Source organism: Vicugna pacos, chromosome 1, assembly GCF_048564905.1.
Source record: "Vicugna pacos chromosome 1, VicPac4, whole genome shotgun sequence".
Lineage (NCBI taxonomy): Eukaryota > Metazoa > Chordata > Mammalia > Artiodactyla > Camelidae > Vicugna > Vicugna pacos.
In genome coordinates, this window is record NC_132987.1 from 19,680,794 (window position 1) to 19,703,219 (window position 22,426).

Below are 22,426 nucleotides of genomic sequence, written 5' to 3' on the forward strand. Positions count from 1 at the left end.
CCTTTCAGACATACCCTGAAGTCAACTTGCCCAAGTTGCAGGGAAAGCACCAAGCAAAGAGAAAGAGCTTCTGAAATCCACCCCATAACCCAAAAAGTAACCAGGCACAGCTAAACCTCTAGGATGCTCTTTGTACTGACACTCCTGCAGAAACATGGAGTATCTATCAGCCCACCTGCCATCACCCCCCAGATCCTACCCTCCCTCCCACCTAGTATGGTGGGATATGGTGGGGAGACAGGGATTGTGACATAAGCAAATGGCTTAAGGTTGATCTATGTAAATGCCAGCCCATGAGCTTCCTGGCAGAGACACCACCTGTGAAGGCCTCATAACAGCCAACCTCTTGCCACCTCCAAGCTGACGGCTTCATCAGGGGGAGGAGGGACCCCTCCACAGGAGAAGGGACAGCAGGATTCGGGTAGAGGAGGCATCAAGCGCCCCAGCGGGCGGGTGTCCATCATGTAGGCACCATGGAGACCGCCATGTGTGTCTGCTCTCCATGTTGTACATGGCAGAGATGTTGTCCTCGACTATGCTCCTGTCTGTGCTGCAAGTTCCTCTTCACCTCGGAGCGGAACTGCACCTGCTTCCCCTGCCCTTACAAGGATGAGCGGAACTGCCAGTGCTGCCACTGCACCTGCTCCGAGAACCCCAACTGTCACTGGTGCTGCTGCTCCTGGGCCAATGACCCCAACTGTAAGTGCTGCTGCACGGCCAGCAGCAACCTCGAGTGCTACTACTATGAGAGCCGCTGCTGCCGCAACGCCACCATCACCTTCCGCAGGGGCTGCCTCAAGAGCATCCGCACCTCGTAAGTGCCGCGTGCCCCACGCGGGCCAGGGCGGCTCAGGAAAACCGGGGGCTCTGCCGCCGGTGGGGGCAGGGCAGGGCAGGCCAGCGCCCCCACCCTGGGTCCATTTCTTTATCTGAAAAAAGGAGGCCAAGGATTCGGTAGCAATTAAGTCTAGCTACAATGTCCCCATGCAAAGACATCGCATAGTCACTGTATGGTGACAGATGGTAACTAGACATCGTGGTGATCGTTTTCAAAATGCACAGAAACATCAAATCTCTGTGTTGTGTAACAGGAACTACCATAGTGTTGTAGGTAAATTCTACTTCAAAAACAAATAAATAAACCAACTCATGGGAAAAGACCAGATTTGTGGCAGAGAGTGGGAGGAGGGGAACTGGATAAAGGCAGACAAAGGGACACACTTCCAGTTATAAGACAGACAGAGACTAGAGATGCCATGTACCCCATGACAAAGATAGCTGACACTGCTGCAGGTTCTACATGAGAGTTAAGAGACTAAATCCTTAGAGTTGTTAGCATGAGAGAAAATTTTTTCTATTTCTTTAATTCTGTATCTATACGAGATGAGGGGTATCCACTAAACTTACTGTGATAATCACTTCATGATGTTTGTAAACCAAAACATTATGCTGCACACCTTAAACGTATACAGGGCTATATTATATCTCAATAAAACCAAGAGGAAAAAAAGAACTAAAAAGTTCTATAATCTGTTTTGCACTTAATGTAGTAATAAAAGCATATAGTCAATGGTGTTATTATTATTTTAAATACTTGTTTTTGTTTGTGTTTAAAATGTAGTAATAAAATTCACTTCAACTGTGAAATAAAAAAGAATTTTGCAGCAATTAAGCATGTGTCCTAAACAGCTACTAACCAGTATAGACCTGAGTTCCAAATCCAAGCTCCCGGAGCTGTGAGTGAGTGTGGCACTCCCCTGAATCCCCACCTCTCTCACCTCTACAAAATAATAATAGCTCATACTTAGCACGTCAGCAGTTTGCCAGGTACCACATGCATGACTCCAAGTAACCCTCACCCCATGCCCACAATACCAGTGAGGAAGCTGAGCTTCTGAGAGGTTGAGATGCCCAGGATCACAGAGCTAGTAAGATGCAGTCAGAATCTGAACCCAGAGTCCGTGTGCTTAACTTTAAAATGCTGTCCTGCAATATGGAGAGTGTGGTACCTGTAATGATTCAGTGGGTATGAGGATTCATATAACTTTGAAATCTGTTATGTGATAAAAAATATATATATAAATTGCTCTTCCTCTTCCTCTGAACCCTTGATATCTGCAACATTTATTAGAAAAGCAACACCTTCTACAGGTTGCTTTTGCCCCCATGGCCTGTGTAAGTACTCAGATGGCTGTGAACTCCTGCCAGCCTTCTCTTGGTTCCCATCCAGAAGTCATGGCACTGAGGGTCTCAGTTACTCACTTAGGGCATTAACTCTCTGTGCCAGACACTGTGTATGCTTCTCCTGCTCTGACTAAGGTGGTCTCTTTATTGCCACATGTGAGGGAAGTCTGGACTAGCAGAGGCAAACTTCCAGGGGGAAGACCAGAAAAGCTCAGCGTTCTAAGATGACAGCGTTTGGAGGGGCAGAAAAATGGAAGGCAGCTTGGAAGCCTTTCCAGGCTGGAAAAACAATTATGCAAGCAAAGGTTCAGTGAGTTCAGGGGAAGAATATGATCTCTCATGTGGTTCAGCACTTAGCAGATGGTGAATAAAGGTTATCCTCGCTCACAGACCTCTTGCGATGTTTGCATGAATAGAGAACCCAGGGGTAATGGATGCAAGTCCAGAAGTTCTCAGGTGCAGCCGAGTAGCATCCACACTCACACTCCTCTCTCCTCTTCACTGCCCCGTTTTCTGCGCATCTGCAATGGAGAGTCACCGAGCCTATCTCAACAGGGAAGGGATGACATGGGTGCTCTGAGAGATGCTTAGGCCAGCAGCTCCCAAACTTTGTTTCGCATTAGAATCACCTGGGTATCTTTAAACGACTAACGCCTAGCCCACATCGCCTGACATTCTGATTTTATTGGTCTGGGGTATGATCTGGGCATTAGAATTGTAAAACCCTCTCTTGCCCCCAAGCAATTCTAAAGTGCAGAATGGCCTGGAGGGAACAAGGAGGAAAGCTAGGGCTTGCCAGGTGATACAAGAGGAACCCAAGTACAAGGATAACAGGCCTAAATTTGGGAGGAGGCAGTCGCTTTGCAGAGGAGCAGAGGCCAGTTGTCTTAAGAAGGAAAGGCTACTGGGCTTGGTGACCGTTTTGGCATGGAACCATGGCCACTGAATACCAGGGTGCTAGCCTCAGACTTTCAGATGATGATCAGAGATATTACTGCAAGTGCCAGGAGGGTGGCACGAGGTACCCTGAGGCTCATCTTCCATATGGCCTCTCTCCTGGTTTCTGAAGCACTGCCTCCCCTGTTCTCAACACTGCGTCCTGCTCAGCCTCTTGCACATCCTGCCTCACTCTGATTTCATGCATCACTCTTCACCTTACTCATCTCTTTTTCTGCCTTCCTTTTACATCTCCACCCCAGGTCCCTGGGCCATTAACACCTGTCCAATCGCCCTGCTCTCTCTTTCTCTTTATCCCACACCTCCTCCCTCCCTGCTTTCTGATTTCTCATGCTGTCTCCCTTTATACAATACCCTGATTCTCAGAGTCCCACCTTATCAAACTAGAGAAGTCCATTCAGCTAACACGTTTACAACTGCCCTGTCTGTCCAGGTGACCCCTGCGGGGCCCGGGCAGGAGAAAACAGAGGCTGAGAGAGCAGACAAGGAATGAGGCTGAGAACATTGAGGCTGGCCGGCCTGGACACCAGCATCCAAATCTCTAAGGGATGAGTTTTCCAGGTGCCTGAGATTCCACAAGGGGCACTGTCACTACAGGGCCACTCAACTCCAGCATGTCTGAGCAGCACCCTTGACTTGAGGTCTTGGCCTCAAGATCTTAACCTTGATTTTTGACTGTCTGGGCTCTGAGACCTGGGTCCTTGGCCACGGGAATAAGGAAGAAGCCAGGGCCATTTAGGGACCGTAAGAAGGCAAAAGCAAAAGAGAACACAGTTACAATGTCAACTCAGCGCCCAGACATCCGAATACAAACAGAGGAGAAGAGACATGAATAGTCACAAACTGTGTATCTTTTCATACCTCCATCCTCGTGGCTAATTCATTTATTTTCATAAACTGCTTTTGCACTGATTGTGGCTTCTCAGGACACACACTCAAATTCTATATGCAAGCATTTACTTCATCCATAGTTCTTACAATATATGAAATCAGCCTCAGATATTAGATAAACAAAGGTTGAATACACACACACACAGTAGAAGCACACGCTTCTCACAAACTTAACCATCATTTTCCTCTACTATGAACACGGGCTGGCGAGGAGCAGAGGGGAGTCGTTACAGTGGCTATTTACTGAATGCTTATTATTTACGTTCCAGCAGTTAAGCACTTACCATGGGTTGTCTCATGGAAACTTTTAAAGTCTCATGAAGGAAGTAGTATTGAGAGCTCTGATTCACAGATGAGGAAACGAGGATGACAGAGGTGAAGAAACTTATCTCAAAGGTGCATTTCGAAAGTGGTGCATTCCATCGTGTGCAACCTGCCCCTAGAGTCCAGCCCCTTAAGCCTTACCTAGTGGTCTGGTGGTCAGAACACATAGGTTCTAGGCTTGTCTCCGGGAAAGACTTCCTGGTGTCCTGAGAACACTGTACCCATTTTCTTCTGTATTTCATTCCACATATGATAATAATGATGACGTCAGCACCCTCTAGGCAAAACCCAGCAAGAAAACGCCTGTCATTGGAGGAGATTGGATTTATTAGCCCATTGCAACCACTGAGAATATACACCATGGACAAGTGTGAGGAATCTCGGTAAAAAGGCATCAATAAGTTATAATAAAATGTAGGCTCATGTTAAGTGATGACATAGGGGAAAATCTTCAACTGGGTATCTAAATATATCTAGCCTGGAAGGTAGGAAGAACAAAGTGGAGCCTAATGCTGTAATTGGTGAAAAGCGACAGTTACCCCCTTTAACCAGGACAGGGGATATCTGGTCACTTTTGTGGTTTGGCCAAGGCTCCTGCCTTGGTCTGAGTTCAAAGGTCATGAAGTGGTCTTGTTTCTGCTTTGCTGCACCACAGTCCCAGAATGGCCTTGTCCGCTGTGGGGGTTCTGTGATATTATTGGTGGACAAAAGAACCCCAAAACCCAGCTGACAGCACTGAGCCAGTCCCGGCTGTTTTTCTTTTGCTCGAAAATAACAAGTAGTTGTATAGCACTTACCATATTCGAGAGACCGCTCTAAGGCCTTGCAGGCATTCAATTCAATTTCTGTCCTCTCAAGAAACTCTACCAGGTGAGCATGAATTTTAAAATCAGGAGACAGGCAGAGAGAGGTTAATGAACTTACCCGAGGTCGCCCAGCTAAAAGATGGCGGCGGTGGGCAGCCCGTGCTCCTCCGCGCGGCACGGCTCACGCTTCACCGCATAACTCTGCTGTATCGCTCCGCCGTGTCACTCCGCAGTGAGGCTCCTTTCAGAGGGAGAAACGGGGCCGGCCTCCCTAAGTCCCGTATTTGCTTCCCTTTGCAGCTCCAAGACGGCCCTGCGCATTGGGAGCAGCGACACGCAGCTGGAAGACGTGAAGGTGATGCCGGCGAACAGCAACCTGGTCAGCCACTTGTCGTGCCCCATCTGCAGCCGGCTGCGCCTGCACTCCTTCATGCTGCCCTGCTACCACAGCCTGTGCGAGAAGTGCCTGCGGCAGCTGCAGAAACACGCCGAGGTCACCGAGAACTTCTTCATCCTCATCTGCCCCGTGTGCAGCCGCTCGCACTGCATGCCCTACAGCCACAAGATGCAGCTGCCCGAGAACTACCTGCGCGGCCGCCTCACCAAGCGCTACATGCAGCAGCACGGCTACCTCAAGTGGCGCTTCGACCGCACCAGCGGGCCCATCGTCTGCCAGGTCTGCCGCAGCCAGCGCATCGCCTACAAGCGCTGCATCACCTGCCGCCTCAACCTGTGCAACGAGTGCCTCAAGACCTTCCACTCGGACGTGGCCATGCAGGACCACGTGTTCGTGGACACCAGCACCGAGGACCAGGACGAGAAGATCTGCATCCACCACCCGTCCAGCCGCATCATCGAGTACTGTCGGAACGACAACGAGTTGCTCTGCACCTTCTGCAAGACCTCCTTCCACAACGGCCATGACACCGTCAGCCTCATCGATGCCTGCTCTGAGAGGGCCGCCGCGCTCTTCAGCGCCATCGCCAAGTTCAAAGCAGGTCCGGGTCCCCTTCTCTCCCTCCACAACTCCCAGCCCTGAACTGATGGGGAAGGTGGTTTGGGGCACTCTGTTTAGTGAGAGCCTTACCTCCACCTGGTGGAACCGTCCAAGCCCTGGGAGACACTGAGCGAGGCCACAAGTCGGTGGCCTGGTATCCACACCTGGCAATTCCCACCAACCACTTAAGCTCCCTGTGCCTTGGTTTTCTCATCTATAAAATGGAGACAAGAGTAGTAACTCCCTCACTGGGTGGTTGTACGGATTAAATGAGTTACTCTATGTGAAGCATGCAAAAAACTATCTTGGCACATAATGAGTAGATGAAGATTCCATAATCTCAGTTATCATCTTTATGACATTGGTCCTCATTTTCCCCTTTGGAGAATGAAGAGTTTGATCTTATTGTATTCCTAAGCTCTTTGAGCCTTTCTAAGGTGTTTTGCTACTGAAGTTGGATTTCTTCATTATCTTCCCATTTTGCAGGGGGAAGGAATTAAGTCACTGTTGACCGTTACCTCAGTTTAAGATTTTCCCCAACCGATTTTTCCCCAGAGTTGCAAACAACAAAGTAAATAAACTAGTAACAAATACATAATAATGAGAAAACTCAGAAATAGCCAATAATGTTCTAGTCAACAGCTTGTTTTTCCTCTGCACGCGTACTCATGGTTATTTTATATGGGCTACATACCATACAGTTGTAGATTCTATAAGGGAAACTGACCCAAGTTTCCATAATGGAACCCAGTGCAACAATGTTTTACAGGGTTCAGCAAGGAGACCACTAATTTCTGGGTATATATATCCACTGGGTTAGACACGAGGATCTCAGAGATCCTTTTAGGCTCTTTGCCCCTGGGAATAGCCCTAGGCCTTTTAGAAGAATTATGTCTAATCTGCTCAATAATTTAACAGTACAGGTATTAAAATTCCCTCTATGGATAAGACAACTGGGATTCCAAGAAGTAATTGGCACAAGGCCTTTAGTAAATGGCTGACGCAGTCTCTCTGACTCTAAAGCCCATGTTAGTTCCACAACATTCATTTGACAACTTACTCTGTTAAACAATGACCAGAATCTGAAGACAGAGAGACTGAAAAACACCACCACCACCACCGCTTAGGATATTGCTCTAAGTGGTGGCCTAGAGTCACGTGACCAAAGTGCACCAGATCAGCCCAGCCTCCCCCCTGTCAGATAGTTTAGTGTCCATACAGACATGCCTGAACAGATGACAAAGGGGCAGCTGTCCCTGAGCTGCACAGAAAGGTCCCATGGGACACAGAGATGGGTCAGAGGCTATGTCCCCCAGGACCTCTCACCAGCATGAATATTTCAGGAAAACACTGATTCTCAATTGCCCCAAACCTGGGAACTTTATTTGTCAGTTGATATTTATTCAGTTTGGGAACACCACCAGAAAGCCCCTATATTGAAGAAAACCTACAGGAGCCACATTGCCAGGCCAGTGGAGACCCCACTGGTTCCTAGAGGGTTTTCTTAAGGGAGGACCCATGGCCTGAGCTTGGCTGGATTCTCCAGAGCCTCAGCATGGGGAAGGGGCTGTTGCCTGCAGCCTGCTGGGGGCCCCAGGAAACCCTAGGAAGCCTGGGTCTTTAACACAGGAGAAACCTAGGATAGTTTTCTCAAAGTCCAGGACACCTAAAAGCCAGACATTGAAGTTTGATTCAGGGTGAGGGGACATCAGTACAAATTCCAGAGAGCCCAGCGGTAGGGAAGGAGCCATCTTCATGGCATATCCCTTCAGATATAGGTAAAGAATTTAGCTGGTCCATTCTTGTTAAAAAAAAATTTTTTTTAACCAGGGTTCAAACTTGCTCTTAAGAATTCAATTCACTTTCTGGGGAAGGGCTAGAAATCTGCACTGTTAACAGATCTCCACGTAATTCAAAAGCAGGTGATCTGAGAAGACACTTTGAGGAACTCTGGGCCCTGGAGGGAAGACTCAGTTTGGGCTGGTGTTTAAAGCTGCAGTGTCAACCTCAGGTGCTCAATGGGACTAGTGCGGAGCTTGACTAGCAACTGCTGCCTGTATCCTATCCACATAGAGGTACAGGCCAAGCAGTGAGGGTTTTTCAAAAGCTCCCATGTGATTTTTTTTTTTTTTTTTTAGTTAAAGTACATGTCAAAGAGCAGTCCCAGAGAAGGGGAACTTGGCTGACTTGCCGCTGTTATTACCGGCTGGGTTTTGGTGAAGGAGGCAAGATGATATTTAGAAATAGTCATCAGAAATTTAGTTCTTTCTCCCACCCCTGCAAAGCTTAGCTGTCACACAGGGATAACCCATCACTTTGTGACATCAAGTCTTCTCAAGTCCAATCTGCTGACAAGTGAAGTCTGGTGGAAACTAATATCCAGGGTGGCCTTGAACTTCCAACTTTAGATGCAAGGCCACAACAGGAATTACTGTTACAAGATAAAGTATGCCAGGGAAGGATGACTGTTATATCTGAGGGAAGTATTAGACCAGGGGGAAGAGAGGGGTGTATGGAGCAAGGCCACGTTCACTTTATAAACCTATGCTTGCACCTTTCAGCCCAGCTACGAGCGGCCTCCCTCCCTTCCACCCACGTGTTTGGATCCCAAGTTAGTTTGCCCCAGTTTGCCACTGGCTGTGACATGTGGGGAAATGAAACATTTAACTGAAATAACTGACTTGGTTGTTTTGCAGTCCGATACGAAATTGATAATGACCTCATGGAATTCAACATTTTAAAAAACAGCTTCAAAGCTGACAAGGAGGTAAAGCGAAAAGAGATCAGAACTGGATTTCTCAAGCTGCGCAGCATTCTCCAGGAGAAAGAGAAGTCCATCATGGAGCAGATAGAGAACCTGGAAGTGTCCCGGCAGAAGGAGATTGAAAAATACGTGTACGTCACCACCCTGAAAGTGAACGAGATGGATGGCCTGATCGCCTACTCCAAGGAAGCGCTGAAGGAGACAGGCCAAGTGGCGTTCCTGCAGTCAGCCAAGATCCTGGTGGACCAGATCGAGGATGGCATCCAGAGCACCTACAGGCCCGACCCTCAGCTCCGGCTACACTCCCTGAGCTGCATGCCCCTGGACTTTGCTGAGCTCTCCAATGCCATCCATGAGCTCTTCCCCACAGGACCCAAGAAGGTGTGCTCCTCGGGGGACTCCCTGCCGTCCCCCTACCCCCTGCACTCAGAAATGATGATCGCCAGGAAGGTCACTTTCAGTGCCCACAGCTTCGGCAACCAGCAGATATACCAGCGAAGCGCCTCCCTGTTGTCCTTCAGTGCTCCCGGCTGTGAGAAGACCAAGATGGGACTAGAGGCCTATGGGCGAGCCCAGTCGGCCACACCTGCCAAACCCACAGACGGCCTCTACACTTACTGGAGCGCAGGGGTAGAAAGCCAGCCTGTGCAGAACAGTGGCAGCTTCCACAACTGGTACTCGTTCAATGATGGCTCTGTGAAGACCCCAGGCCCAATTGTTATCTACCAGACTCTGGTGTATCCAAGAGCTGCCAAGGTAAGAAAGGCTCTGGGCCCCATAGGGAAGATGGGAGGGTGTGGGCTATGGAATGGAGGTAGGTAGTTGGGAAAGACTGCACTTACTTCTTTGACCTCTAGGGTCTGGTCATGCAGATCTGTTTCTCTGGACTCTTTGTGGTCAGCCCATTCCAAAGGGGTACGTTTCTGAAATCTTAAGTTGCCCAAGATTGGCTTAAACTAAATAATGTATTTAACTTATAGGCAGAAATACATCTGAAAGCCCCAACTCCACTTCAAAGGCAGCTTCTCTCTTGAAAGAGAACACAATTTGGGAATGAAATTAATTTGAGGAGACTCCTGGAGAGGGTAATATTTCCCAAAAGGAAGTCTGTAGCAGTAGATAGAGCACAGAAATTGGAATTAGAAATGCAGGCTCCATTATTTATCAGTTGTGATTCTTCTAAATTGCTACTTTTTCTAGAGAAAATATCCAGACTTACCATGATTTGGAAAGATTAGGATAGTCCTCAGTGGAAGGCCAATTCTTATCTCCCAAGATTCAGCTTTTTGGGGGTGTGAAGGGGTGTGGCTCTCTTACAGACCTCTACAGCTGCCTTCACTCAGCATCAACGAATATGACTCTTCCTTGACCTTCTTGACCTAACATAACCAAATGGCCCTTCCCTTAACATTCCTTTCAAATCCAACTCAACCTAAATTGAATTGTTTATAGAATGGTTTATTAAAGTTCAGAGAGGAGAAAAGATATTCTATTAGAGCATATCTTTTGTCCTTTTGGAGTTCCCTATAGGAACATCCCCCAAGACAACTCACGGCCTGCATCCAAGCAGTGGATCCCATCTTTTGCCTCCATGGTCTGAGAACACTCACAAAGACTTTTAGCATCCTGAAAGCCTACACTAGTGGTTCTCAAACATTATGCACCTGGGGATCTTGTCAAAATGCAGATTCTGCTTCAGTGGGTCTCACTGGGGCCTGAGACTCTGCACTTCTAACAAACTTCCAGGTGTTGGCATCACTGGCAGGCTGCAAACCACACATCAGTATCAAAGGTCTAAAAATAAGAAAATGAAAGACAGACACTGACCAAGCCTTACTTTTATTTTCTCTCAAGGCATCATAATCTATGTTTTGGCATCTATAATTGACTGCAAGAATTACCTTGTGTTGCAAGGTAGAACATGCCCTCCCATAGGCTGTCAGACACCACAAAGACACTGCCATTCACATAACAGACACTCACAACATTTCCAAATGATGCTGGATCAGCCCAGCCTGCAGTGTATGTGACAGTATCTCAGGAATGGCATTAGGTCTTACCTCCACACAACTCAGACCTCTTGGGAAGTGGGCAGGATTTTGCTCTGGGGGAAGGACTGGTGATATGTGCTCTATACTTGGGCTTGGAGAACAGTCACCCTATGCCACCTATTAATGGTCCCTTGATGAGCTCAAGAAAGGCGCCTACACAGAAAACCCAGTCAAGTCATTGACTCTCAAGATAGAACAGCCAAACCTACTGCCCAACAGTGGTATCTGATGTCCAAATATCATTGACCCCAATTTCAGGATCATGGGACAGAATTCTCACAGGAATCATAGTGCTCAGTGATACAGAAGATGAAATCTGTGTCGGCATCTCTCTCAAGTGATGGCTGACTAACAGCCCTCTTTTAGCCTAGGAAATATTCTTAAAGTTAGTCTTATAACTTGTCATTATATATCTTAAAAATCCTAAAGAGTTTTTTATAAAAATTTTATTTTATTTCTAAAAATATTTCCTAAGGAAATGATTAAAAATTCAAATGAAGATTCATGCCCAAAAGTGTTCGTTGCACCATTATTTATTAGAGTGTGGAATTAGAAACAACTTAAATGCTCAACTATAGAAAGAGTAAATCAGTTATTGGGCAGTTATTAAAATGGTGCTTTACTGAATCTTTAATGATATAGAGAAATAAATAAAATGTAATAACTGAAATAAAGCAGGAATCAAAGCAATATAACCCAAATTATATTTATATATATATATGTGTGTGTGTGTGTGTGTGTGTGTGTATTCCAAAATTGGAAACAAATAATGAATTATTACCTGAATTGTGGGATTGTAAGCGGTATTTATTTTCTTCCTTCTCTTTTATTTTGTATTTTCCAAGTATATATTTTTAAATGAGTATGTTTTGATAATCAGGAAAAAATAAGTTAATTTTTATTCATAAGTCATACAAATGTATAAAGTTTTGAAAGTATAAATATGTAAAATAAGAATAAATTATATAAATCCATACAAACTTAAACTTTTATATATTTATAAGAGTAATTATAAATTAATTTTATACAAAATATAATTTAAATGTATTAAAATTTAAATAAAGCATTCAACATCTGTTTCAAAATATAATTACTATAAAATATTTATATGGCAGGCACAATCTGCCAATTGACACTTGTTAATATATCTTTTCCCAAGAGGTGACATTTTATGCTTTGAGTGTGAACATATATTCTCCATCACTTGGATAAGTCATTTCACCTCTTTGGGACTCTTACTTCCTTGTGTATAAAATAGAAGGTTGAAATAGATACACTTTCCAACCTCTAGTCGTCTGTGGTTTCATTGGAATTGCTCAATGGAAATTTCTGAGCCTCCACTGTAAAACAGGATAAGAAAATCCTCCATCTAGGGAGTTGTAAGGACCAAATGAGTTGTCTGACACAGAATGTGCTGCATAATAGCTGTTCAATAAATGGCAGCCACTTTGATCAATGGTGTCAGGAAGACAGCAGGCACCTCCATGTTGATGGACAGGAACAGAAGCCAGAGGAGCATTCTTCTGTTTTTGAAACTCATTGCAAGCATCAGGTCAGGCCTTATCATGCCGCCTTTTAAGACTGCACAAGGTCCAACTCAAAGTCTTCAGCAGCTAGAGGGGATGAGTCAGTTTGAACTCACCCCACAGATAGTCATGACACAGATCTTCATGGGGAAGAAAGCTGAATGGCGTATGCTCGTACCCCAGTGACACATCCATTTCTCCCTAGGTTTACTGGACATGCCCAACAGAAGACGTGGACTCTTTTGAGATGGAATTCTACGAACTCATTAATTCCCCTCCTAACAATGTGCGGACAGAGCTCTGTGGACAAATTCGGGACATAATGCAGCAGAGTCTAGAGCTGCACAACCTGACCCCCAACACTGAGTATCTGTTTAAAGTGAGAGCCATCAACGATAATGGTCCTGGACAATGGAGTGACGTCTGTAAGGTACCGTGCGTGCTGTTTCTTAGGCACATTTTCTTGATCAGCTCTGGATGCAGCTCTGTTAGGATGATCACAAGATCATGGAACCCACCATATGACTTCTCCCCTAATCCCAGAAAGCTTGTTAACTCAGAGCCAAAGAGAGGGTCCCTGGCCTCAACCAACTTTGCAAATGAGGCCTGAAAATCATCAGTTCAGTTTGATTCCAAAAACATTTGTGCCTGGTATTGTATTAAGATGTAAAGGTTCAGCGGAATTCTTGCCTTCAAGGAGCTATTTTATTTTTTATTTATTTTATTTATTATTATTTGTTTACTAGACTTCGAGGTCTAGTAAACAAATAATTGTGATGTGAGAAGGACAAAAACAGAATTAAGTATTAGCCTCAATGGTGACTCACAGCAAGGAGAGGGTGTCAGAGTTAACAAATATGAATTCAAGACAAATACAATGAAGAGTTTTTTAGTGTTAGTATGTCCCATGAAATATTTAGGACAAACTTATATTAAGAAAAATGTATTTATTGTTTAGCTGAAAGTCAAGGAATAACCACTGAGCAAGTCAGGATGGACTCCAAAAAAAGAAGGGACAAGATTATCCTGGTCTTCTTTGTGATGCAAGGCTCATTCTTCTTTATATCCCCAGGGGATGTACATTCATGTGTATAATTTTCTTCATATTCAAAGGAGAAAGGGAAGAAAAATATCAAGACTGTCCAGAGCTATCTTACTGTACAGCCATGATGGTGTGTTCTTAGGAATCAGAGTAGATTATGTCTTAATCGGGGATTCTTTAGAAGTAAAGAGAATAAGCCCATTCATTTCAGCTTTTGAAAAGGGAAATTTATGGTACAGAGAGAGGGGAGTCTCATGAGACCACTTCCAGACGGGACGTCCATCTGATACCCAAGAAGGCGGGAAGGCCATCAGTTTCTCTCAGTCTCTCAGTCAGTGTCTCTCTCTCTCTACTCCCTCCCTCTCCTTCTCTCCCACACCCCCTCCTTCCATCTCTGCCTCTCTCTGACTCTGCACCATTTTCAGCTAGCCCATCATTTCTACCTCCCCTAAATCCAGCTTGTGTGTGGTTTGGGAGGTTCTTGGCCCAACCTCTGTGTGACCAACACAATCTGACTAGCTTAACGTTCTTTGGCTCTGCTCAGATGTCTGCAGAAGAGACTCTGATTGGCTGCTGCCTCTAGTGATAAAGGGAAGCAGGGGTAGGGAGGGGCAGGATCGTGCTGGTGGTCTGTGAGGGTGGGGCTCTCCACTCCATCCTGATGCTCTGCTTCTGGGGCCCAGCACCCCGTGCACTCCCTCCTCCTCCCTGGGGGCCAGACGCTCACATGGGAAGGAAGTGGAATGAGAGAGCCACCTCGCTGCTCCTCCTGTTAGACCCGGCCAGGTACCCGGGCAGTCAGTTACCCCAGAGCCCAGTTCCTGTTGCTACCCTTCTCTGCAGAGCCTGGACCACCCACAGGTGCTCCCATGTTTGGCAGCATGTCCTTTTGACTATGGATTCTTCCTTCAATCTAATTCCATCTGCCTTCTCATTTTTTAGAAATTCCTCAGAAACGTCTTGCCCATGAAGGGTACCCAGTGCTGTTACTAATTTTTTTATTTGTATCTTAAGTCATTTTTAGATGCTAGGGGCAAGAATGGTGTCTACAAGACACTGACGTATGTCAGCCTTTCTCAGGTGAATATGTTATCATCTCTCTTTAACTCTGAACTCCTTGAAAACAAAATGTGTGTCCAATTCATCTTTCTTTCTCCCACAGTGCTTACCACAGCACTGTGCTTATAGCAGGTTCTTAATGGTTATTGAATGAATACATGAGTGAAAATGTGACCAAACAAATGAATATATGAATAATGGCTGAATTAAAGAGTGAAGAAATAAACTGATAAATAAAATTAATGACTACAAAGTACTATAAGATGCCTGAAAGCTGTTAAGTGTTTTTTACAGTCAATCAAGAAATAACATTCCCCCTGAAATTGTGTTTATGCGATTAGTTTGCCCTCCCTATAAGGGAAGGAAACTCATTCCAGTTTCTTTGCTTTTTAACACAATTTCTAAGTGAGCAGAGCACTAATTAATGAGGTTTTCTGGAAGCTTCATTTTTATCTGACTCGCAGAGCTGCAATATAGATTTTTCCTTCAGAAGTAATTCTTCCTCCCTCTTTGTGATGATATTAGCATTCCAGAGGAAGCTCAGCTTTCCTTAACATTTGTCATGATTTGCATAAGTAAAGGCTTCAATAGCAAATGAAAATAAGATGGTGTGTCTGAATGACATTTATAAAGCTTCATGAAAGTAATGACTTTAGCGCTTTCCTATAAAATCGAAATATTTTTCCTTTGGCATCTGTTGTACGTAGGTATTCCTGAAAGGTTTCATTTAAAATGCAGTGATGAGACAACAGGATCATTTCTTATCCAAAATGCAATATTTCCATCTTACAGACTTTTTTGGAAAGGCAGTAAAATAATACCATTTCTGTTTGATTTTCATAGTCTGTGGCTTGTTGATTTTTTTAAGGGATTTCATTTGAAGTAAAATACACAGAGCATGAAAATTAACTTTAACATTTTTTAAAGGTCCCATTTACTGAAGGCAGACTGTGTGTCAGACACTGTATAGTCAGTGTCACTGATCATCCCAGCCTCTTGGAAGGCAGGGAGTTATTGCCTCCATTTTACAGATGAGGAAACTGAGGCTCAGAGAGGGAAGGTGTCTGGCCTCATGTAACCTGAAGTTGTTGACTGACCTGCCTAGGTCTCATCTAGGGCAGGAGCTCTTTGTCCCCTGCACCATAATCAGATGCAGCTGAGAACTGAGCAGGGTGGGTGGGCTCAGCCTTGCAGACCTGACACCACACTCTGGGAGAACTATCAAAGCCAGTATCAATGAGAGTGGGACTTTTTTTTTTTTTTTTTTTTTTGAGAGGCAAGATCATGCATTGGGAAGGGCAGCAGACTTGGGCGGGGGTACTTGGGTCCAAGCCCCAACCTCACTAGGCAGCACGGTCAGTGAGGACAGGCGTCCTGCTGGCCTCACTCACCCCTCTTGCCTCCGGGTCTCCAGCTAAGAGCTTCTAACATCCAAGAGCCTCACTGATATTTTGGAAGGAATGGAGAAATGTGTTTTTAGGCAAATCACATACCTTGTGGCCTCAGTTTCTCCTCCTGCTCTTCCTCTAGTCCTCAGTGTACCTGCTGGCCATCGTCCCCAGGTATTTCTGAAAGTAGCTTCCTGACTTCAGTGTTCTCCTTTTGACTTTAAATCTCCACTAACTGCCAGGAAGGCTTCCCACGGCAAATCTAACTTTCCATCTGTGCATTGGTTTCCTTTTGCTGCCGTAACATATTTGTAGCTTAAACAATACAAACTGATTTACTATCTTACAATTCTGGAGATCAGAAATCCAGGGTGTGAGCAAAGCTGTGTTCTTTGTGGAGGCCGTAGGGGGGAAATTCATTCCCTTGCCTTTCCCTGCTTCAAGCAGCTGCCCACGTTCCTTGGCTCATGGCCTCTTCCTCCGTGTTCAAAGCCAGCAGCATTAGGCTGAGTCCTCACACCGTCATCTCCCTGGTTCTCTTCGGCCTCCCTGTTCCACTCGGAATAACTCTTGTGACTACGTTGGGTCCATCTGATGACTCGGAAGACTCTCCCTATCTTAAAGGCAGCTAACTAGCAACTTAATTCCCCTCTGCCATGTAACATAACGTATTCACAGGTTCCTGGGATTAGGACATGGACATCTTTGGGGGGCCGTGATTCTGCCTGCCACAATTTATAAACCAGTTGTCCCAGGGTACAGCAGATCTGGAGGTAAATATTCAGGCCCCAGAATGGCCACAAACTGGTACCATTCTGGGTCTTTCTCTATAGCTCTTCAGGAAATGCCCCAAGCCCTGCCCCCACCCATCCTCTCAAATTCCTTCTCCGTCTGTACTGGGCCCCACCGCCCGAGGGTGTGTCTCACGTGTGCTCTGGAAGTAGTCTTGCCAGCTACCCTGAGCATCTGCAGCTGCGCCCCCTTCCTGCTCAGGCATCTTACCTTGGTTTCATGAAACCCTCCTACAGGTTTTAATTCTGTCCCTACTGCAGACTCTCTGCCTTAGTCAGAGACATGCATCTTCAGGGGTTGGGGTCAGTCACCATCTGAGTGACTGACACTATTCCACATTCAGAATAACTACCTAACCGGACACCCACCCACAAACTCATAGTGACCCCCTGCCCTGAAACAAAATCAAAATGGCTTGCATTCTCTCTCTCTCCTTAGAATTCATTTTTTTCCAAAGGGCTCCTTGATCCTTCATGCAAATAGAACCCTAGGTGCCTTCCTACTTGCCCTGTAGGTAGGTTTGAACCCTGGAGTGAATATAATTTAAGCTCAAGCTGGACCTCGTACACAGAAGGTTGAATTAGACACCTCAGGTCTGACTAATTACCAACACTGGTCTATGCAAGGCGCTTTTCGTGGTTATATGTTTGTCCCCCTTTGTGAGCATTCCTCCCTAGTTCTCCAGTCTAGTATGTTTTATTTGTATCGTGTTGCTTTTATGTGTTCCTACATAGTATGTATCATTTTGAATGTGATAATTAATCTGCACCAATAGTATTGTGTTACATAACTTAACTTTATGTCTTATCTGCTTTCCCTGAACACTGTGTATTTATGATCCATCCATGTTGTTAGGCACATGCGGTCCCTTACTCCTAATGCCACCTCATCCCTTCCAGCGTGCATCTGCTCGCCACATTTTACCTGTCTGCTCAGCCAGCGTGGACGCCCACGTGACCTCCAATAATGCTGCAGTGAATGCCTCACTCATGACATTTTGTGGGTGGGAGGTGTGTGAGAATCTCTCTGGGACACTGTATTAGTTTGCTAGGACTGCCCATCAAGATGCTACAGAGTAGGCAGCTTGAACAACAAACATTTGTTTTCTCACAGTTTTGGAGGCCAGGAGTCCAAGATCAAGGTATTGTGGGTCTGTTTTCTTTTGAGGCCTCTCCCCTTGGCTTGCAAACGTCTGCTTATTCCCTGTGTCCTCGCATGGCTTTTTCTCACCCGAGCGCATCTCTGGTGGTCTCTCTGTGTCCAAATTTTCTCTTCTTATAAGGACAACAGTCAGGTTGGATTGGGGCCCACCCTAATGACCTGATTTTAACTTAATCACCTCTTTAAAGGTCCATTCTGAAGTACTGGGAATAGGATTTCAGCACATGAATTTTGGGAGGACACAGGTTAGCCCTCGTCAGATACATACCATGAGTGAAACTGCTGGACGGCAGAGTGTGTGCGTGCTTGATCTGACTGCATGCACGTACACTTACATAAGGAACGAATGAGGGCCTCTATCCTCAGCCCCACCTACATTTGGCATGCTCCAGCTTTCTACTTTTTCGCTAGCCCAATAGGTATAAAGTGCTATCTCCTCATTGTTTAAAATTTCATTTCATATGCTTGTTAGTTTTCAGGATTTTTCTTTTCTGTAAATAGCCTGCTAAATATCTTTTGCCCATTTTTCGATTGCATTTTTCTTTTTCTAGGAGATTTGCAGAATGACCTTATATATTCTAGATAATGGTTTTAGACATCGCTAATATCTTCTCTATTCTGACATTTGTCTGTTAACTTTGTTCATCGTGTACTTCATGAAATAGGAGAAAGCTTCAATTTTGATGCGATCAAAGCCATCAGTTTATTTTTTCATGGTTTGACCTCTAAAAGTTTTGTTTAAAAGGTCCTTCCTTAGGCTTAGATCACAGAGATAATCTTCCACATATTCTTTTATAAACTTTAGTTTCACCTTCAAATTTAGAACTTAAATCCATCCAGAGTCCACCTTTGTATGTAGTGCTAGGTAGAGATGGACTTTTTTGGCCCTCTAGTGGGTTGGTTTTCCCAACGTCATCTCCCAAGCAGTGTCTTCTCCATTAGAATATAATAAAGGTGCCGCTTTGACCTTGTATTAAATTGCCATATATTTAGGGGTGTGTCGCTAAGCTCTCTGTTGTAGCCCACTGGTCTGTCTGTTCTTATGTCAAACCACACTGGTTTTATTGTTGTTTAACCTCGGCTTTGTGCTATGTCTTAATGAACTGCTAAGGTAAGCCTACCCATTACCCCTCTTTCTTTTTTAAGGTTTATTTAATCATAGAAATGTATTCCCTCCTGTAAATTTTGGAGTAAGTGAGTGGAATTCCTTAAAAAAAAAAAAACCCAGACAGACTCTGACTGGGGAGGCACTGAGTCTCTAATTTGGAGACAACGTTTTTGGAATATGTCTGGCTTTTACTCAGATCATCTCCTATGTGCTTTACTAGGTCTTTTAAGTCCTTCTCATAGAGGCACTCTAGGTTCCTATAAACCAGTTAAACCAGGCATTTTACAAACTTAGTTGACATTATTAACGTTATTTTATATTTTATTATATTTTCTAATTTATTGCTGGTTTAGAATAAGGACTGGTGTTCATAGGTTAATTTTGATTCTAGCAATCTCAATAAACTCAACTATTCTGAGAGTTTCTCTGTTGATTCTGCTTGGTTTTCCGGGCATGTGATCCTTTCATCTATAAATAATGACAGCTTCATCTCTTTCCTTACAATTCTTGAACCTCTCTTTCTTTTTCTTTCCTTATAGCTTTGGCCAGGGCTACTGGTGCTACAAAAATGGTGGCTGTGAGAGTTGATATCCTTTTCTTATTCTTGATCCTAATATTTCCCGATTGAGCTATGATAATTTTTTAATCTAGTTTTTCTGATGTATAATCCTTATTAAATTAAGGAAACTTCCTTCTACTAAATTTCTGAGAACTTACACAACCTTATGGATTTTCTGTATTATTTGAGATAATCGTGATTTTTCTCCTTTAGGCATTAATGAAATAAATTACATTGATTTTTCTAATGTTAAACTCTATTTGCATTCATGGAATAAACCCTATGTGAGCATGATGTAGTATGTTTTAATATTCTTGGTTTTAGTTAGTTCATTTTATTTTGGATTATTGCATCTATGATCATAACATGAACCAGACCTTTGCTTATATTGTTTTTATCTGGTTCTGGAATCAGTATTTTACTAGCTTGATAAAATGAGCTAGGAAGCTATTGCTCTTGTCCTATTTTCTAAAACAACTCTTTCTTACAAGTTTGTTAGAATTCATTTGGAAAACCATCTCAGCTTTTTGGACAGGGAAGGGGATTTAGAACTCCCATTTCAATTTCTTTGGTATCTCAAGTTCTGCTCTCTGTTTCTTCTGTCCTGTTTCAGTCTGATCCTCTTGTTCATAGATACCTCAATCCCCACTGCCCCATTCACATGTTGCACTCAGTCTTTATCTCTGGAGATCCTGCCTGTACTTTAAAGCAGAACTTAAATCTCTATTTTTATGAGTCAATTTCCAACCTGGCACAACACTGTTATCCCTTCCTCATTGCCCCCGATAGCTCTGGGTGTACATCTTACACATTTGTATTACCCTTGTCAGGGTTATCTCTATGTGCTATTTCCATTTTTATCCAGCAATGTCATACTTAAAACATGATCTTTACCTTGCATGAAACCCTGTTTTCTCTAAAACTAAAAATAAATTTAGTAAAACTAGAGAGCATAATAGTAATGTGTGTCTATTTTTTGCCCTTTCTCTTTGAATACAAACATTAAAAGTTAGAAGCTTTGTGCATAGAGACTTTGTACAAACATTGTTCTTCATCATCCAAACTGCATCCCCACCCCATCTGCCCCACGAAGTCCTGCCTGATTCATCTGGACAGAGCTCACTGCTCCCGGCAGCTGTCTCGCATACCTGGATCTCAACCTCAGTCCCTAAATTCCTCCTCAGTAAATGTATATGGGAGGGAACAGGAATGCTGGCAGACCTGAGATGTGGGGAAATCCACCACCTTCCAGGTAAGGCGTGGAGATCCACATCTAGGCTGAGCTGGTGCGACTTCCAGGAGGGTCCTGCTACCCATTGCAACCTGCCTGTTCTAGGTAGCACTGACTGTTCACTGTGATCAGGGATAGTATGAAGCCGCAAAGAGAAACAAATGGCAGGTGTATAAACTATGGTTCTATTCACCTTTCATTCTCTTTTCTAAGCAATTTCCCTTTACCACAATGTCGGGATTACAGAGATGAAAGACTGTCACTTCCCCTACACCCCAGTCAAGGTGCTCACAGTCTGGTGAGAAAATCAAACACACTAGCTGAAACCTACACACAATAAGCGCTGTGCCAGAAGCAACTTCCAGGGCCTGGGGGAGGCCCCGGGGGCTACTCTCTGGTGGAGCCCACCTGGGGTCACAACCCCAACATCGTCATCAGCACTCAGTCCCATGAGCTGCCTTAGGGAAGTGGGACCTTTTCTGTGAAATTCCAACCCCACCACATATTAGCTGTGGGGCTTTAGGAAAGCTGCCCTGTCCTTCTGAGCCTCAGTTTCTCCATCTGTAAAATGGGGCAACAGCCCCTGCCCCTGAGGTGGTCGACATGAGACACAAAGGAGATGATGTGTGGTGTCCGGCCCGCAGCAGGGGCAGGCTCCCCGGAGCTGCTGTCTCCCTGTGGCTAGTGCCACGGCTCTCTGCTTCTGTTGCAGGTGGTGACACCGGACGGGCGAGGGAAGAACCGGGCTAAGTGGGGCCTGCTGAAGAATATCCAGACCGCCCTCCAGAAACGCTTCTGAGCCGCCGCGGAGCAGGCAGCAGCCTCAGAGACACACCACAAAGTAGGCAGATACAGACACACACGTACGTATATGTATTTTTCTCACCACGGTCTTCAAGGAGGTTGTAGACGATGTTCCCAGGACCTCTGAGCCATTTCAGCAGGAGTCTGCTAAGAGCTAATAAAGGGAGATGCCTGATGTTGCGGCTTGCTGTTTGTTCATTAAATTGAAAGTACGATGCAGAACTGTCAGCCAATTGCTCTGTTCCATTAGCTGAGGCCTCACCCTCGGCTCAGAATTCTGAGGTGTTTTGTATGCCACGGTGTTGATTAAAACCGAGGGGCGCTCTCTTTGCCGTCAGGCCCCCTGGGTGTGCGCTTTTGCCCTGGTCTAACTAGCTGTCGGGGTTGGGCACGTCACAGATGGATGGGGAGCTCATGCCCCCACCGTGCAGTCTGATTTAACAGTAAAAGGCCAGCACTGTGAGAATGTTCCTCCTAATGACTGAGCCTGAACTTGCCTTCCCATAACTTTAACCCCATGGTCGAGATCTGCCTCTGAGCCACAGAGAATGAGAGCACTTCCTGTTCTCCTCACTCCGTCGAGTCCCCAGAGCAAAGGAGGGGCAGTAGAATGCCTGGGGGGAGGCCCCCGCTATGGTCCTCTGAAGCAAGGCCCGAAAGAATGGCGGAGTCATGTGTCAGCTCCAGCCTCCCTGTACTTGGCCAGGCCCTTCAGACAAAGTGAAGCCCCAGAGTTTCCTGCCTGACAAGGACCCATCTGCCTGGAATGACCCTCTGCTGCC

The 22,426-nt window shown here is 45.1% G+C and overlaps 1 protein-coding gene across 1 annotated transcript; it reads left to right on the plus strand.

Annotated features, from left to right (window-relative positions):
* The first annotated feature begins 282 nt into the window (after positions 1-282).
* On the plus strand, positions 283-21,818 carry TRIM42 (tripartite motif containing 42). Its single transcript, XM_006202754.3, has 5 exons — positions 283-814; positions 5,463-6,160; positions 8,856-9,679; positions 12,706-12,930; positions 21,553-21,818. The coding sequence occupies exons 1-5, from the start codon at positions 474-476 to the stop codon at positions 21,637-21,639; spliced, it is 2,175 nt and encodes a 724-aa protein (XP_006202816.2). The 5' UTR covers positions 283-473; the 3' UTR covers positions 21,640-21,818.
* Positions 21,819-22,426: the final 608 nt, after the last annotated feature.

Coding starts and splice junctions, on each gene's coding strand:
- TRIM42 (XM_006202754.3), top strand. CDS start 474: ATGGAGACCGCCATGTGTGTCTGCTCTCCATGTTGTACATGGCAGAGA. Junction 815..5,462: donor CTCAAGAGCATCCGCACCTC/GTAAGTGCCGCG, acceptor TTCCCTTTGCAG/CTCCAAGACGGCCCTGCGCA. Junction 6,161..8,855: donor CATCGCCAAGTTCAAAGCAG/GTCCGGGTCCCC, acceptor GTTGTTTTGCAG/TCCGATACGAAATTGATAAT.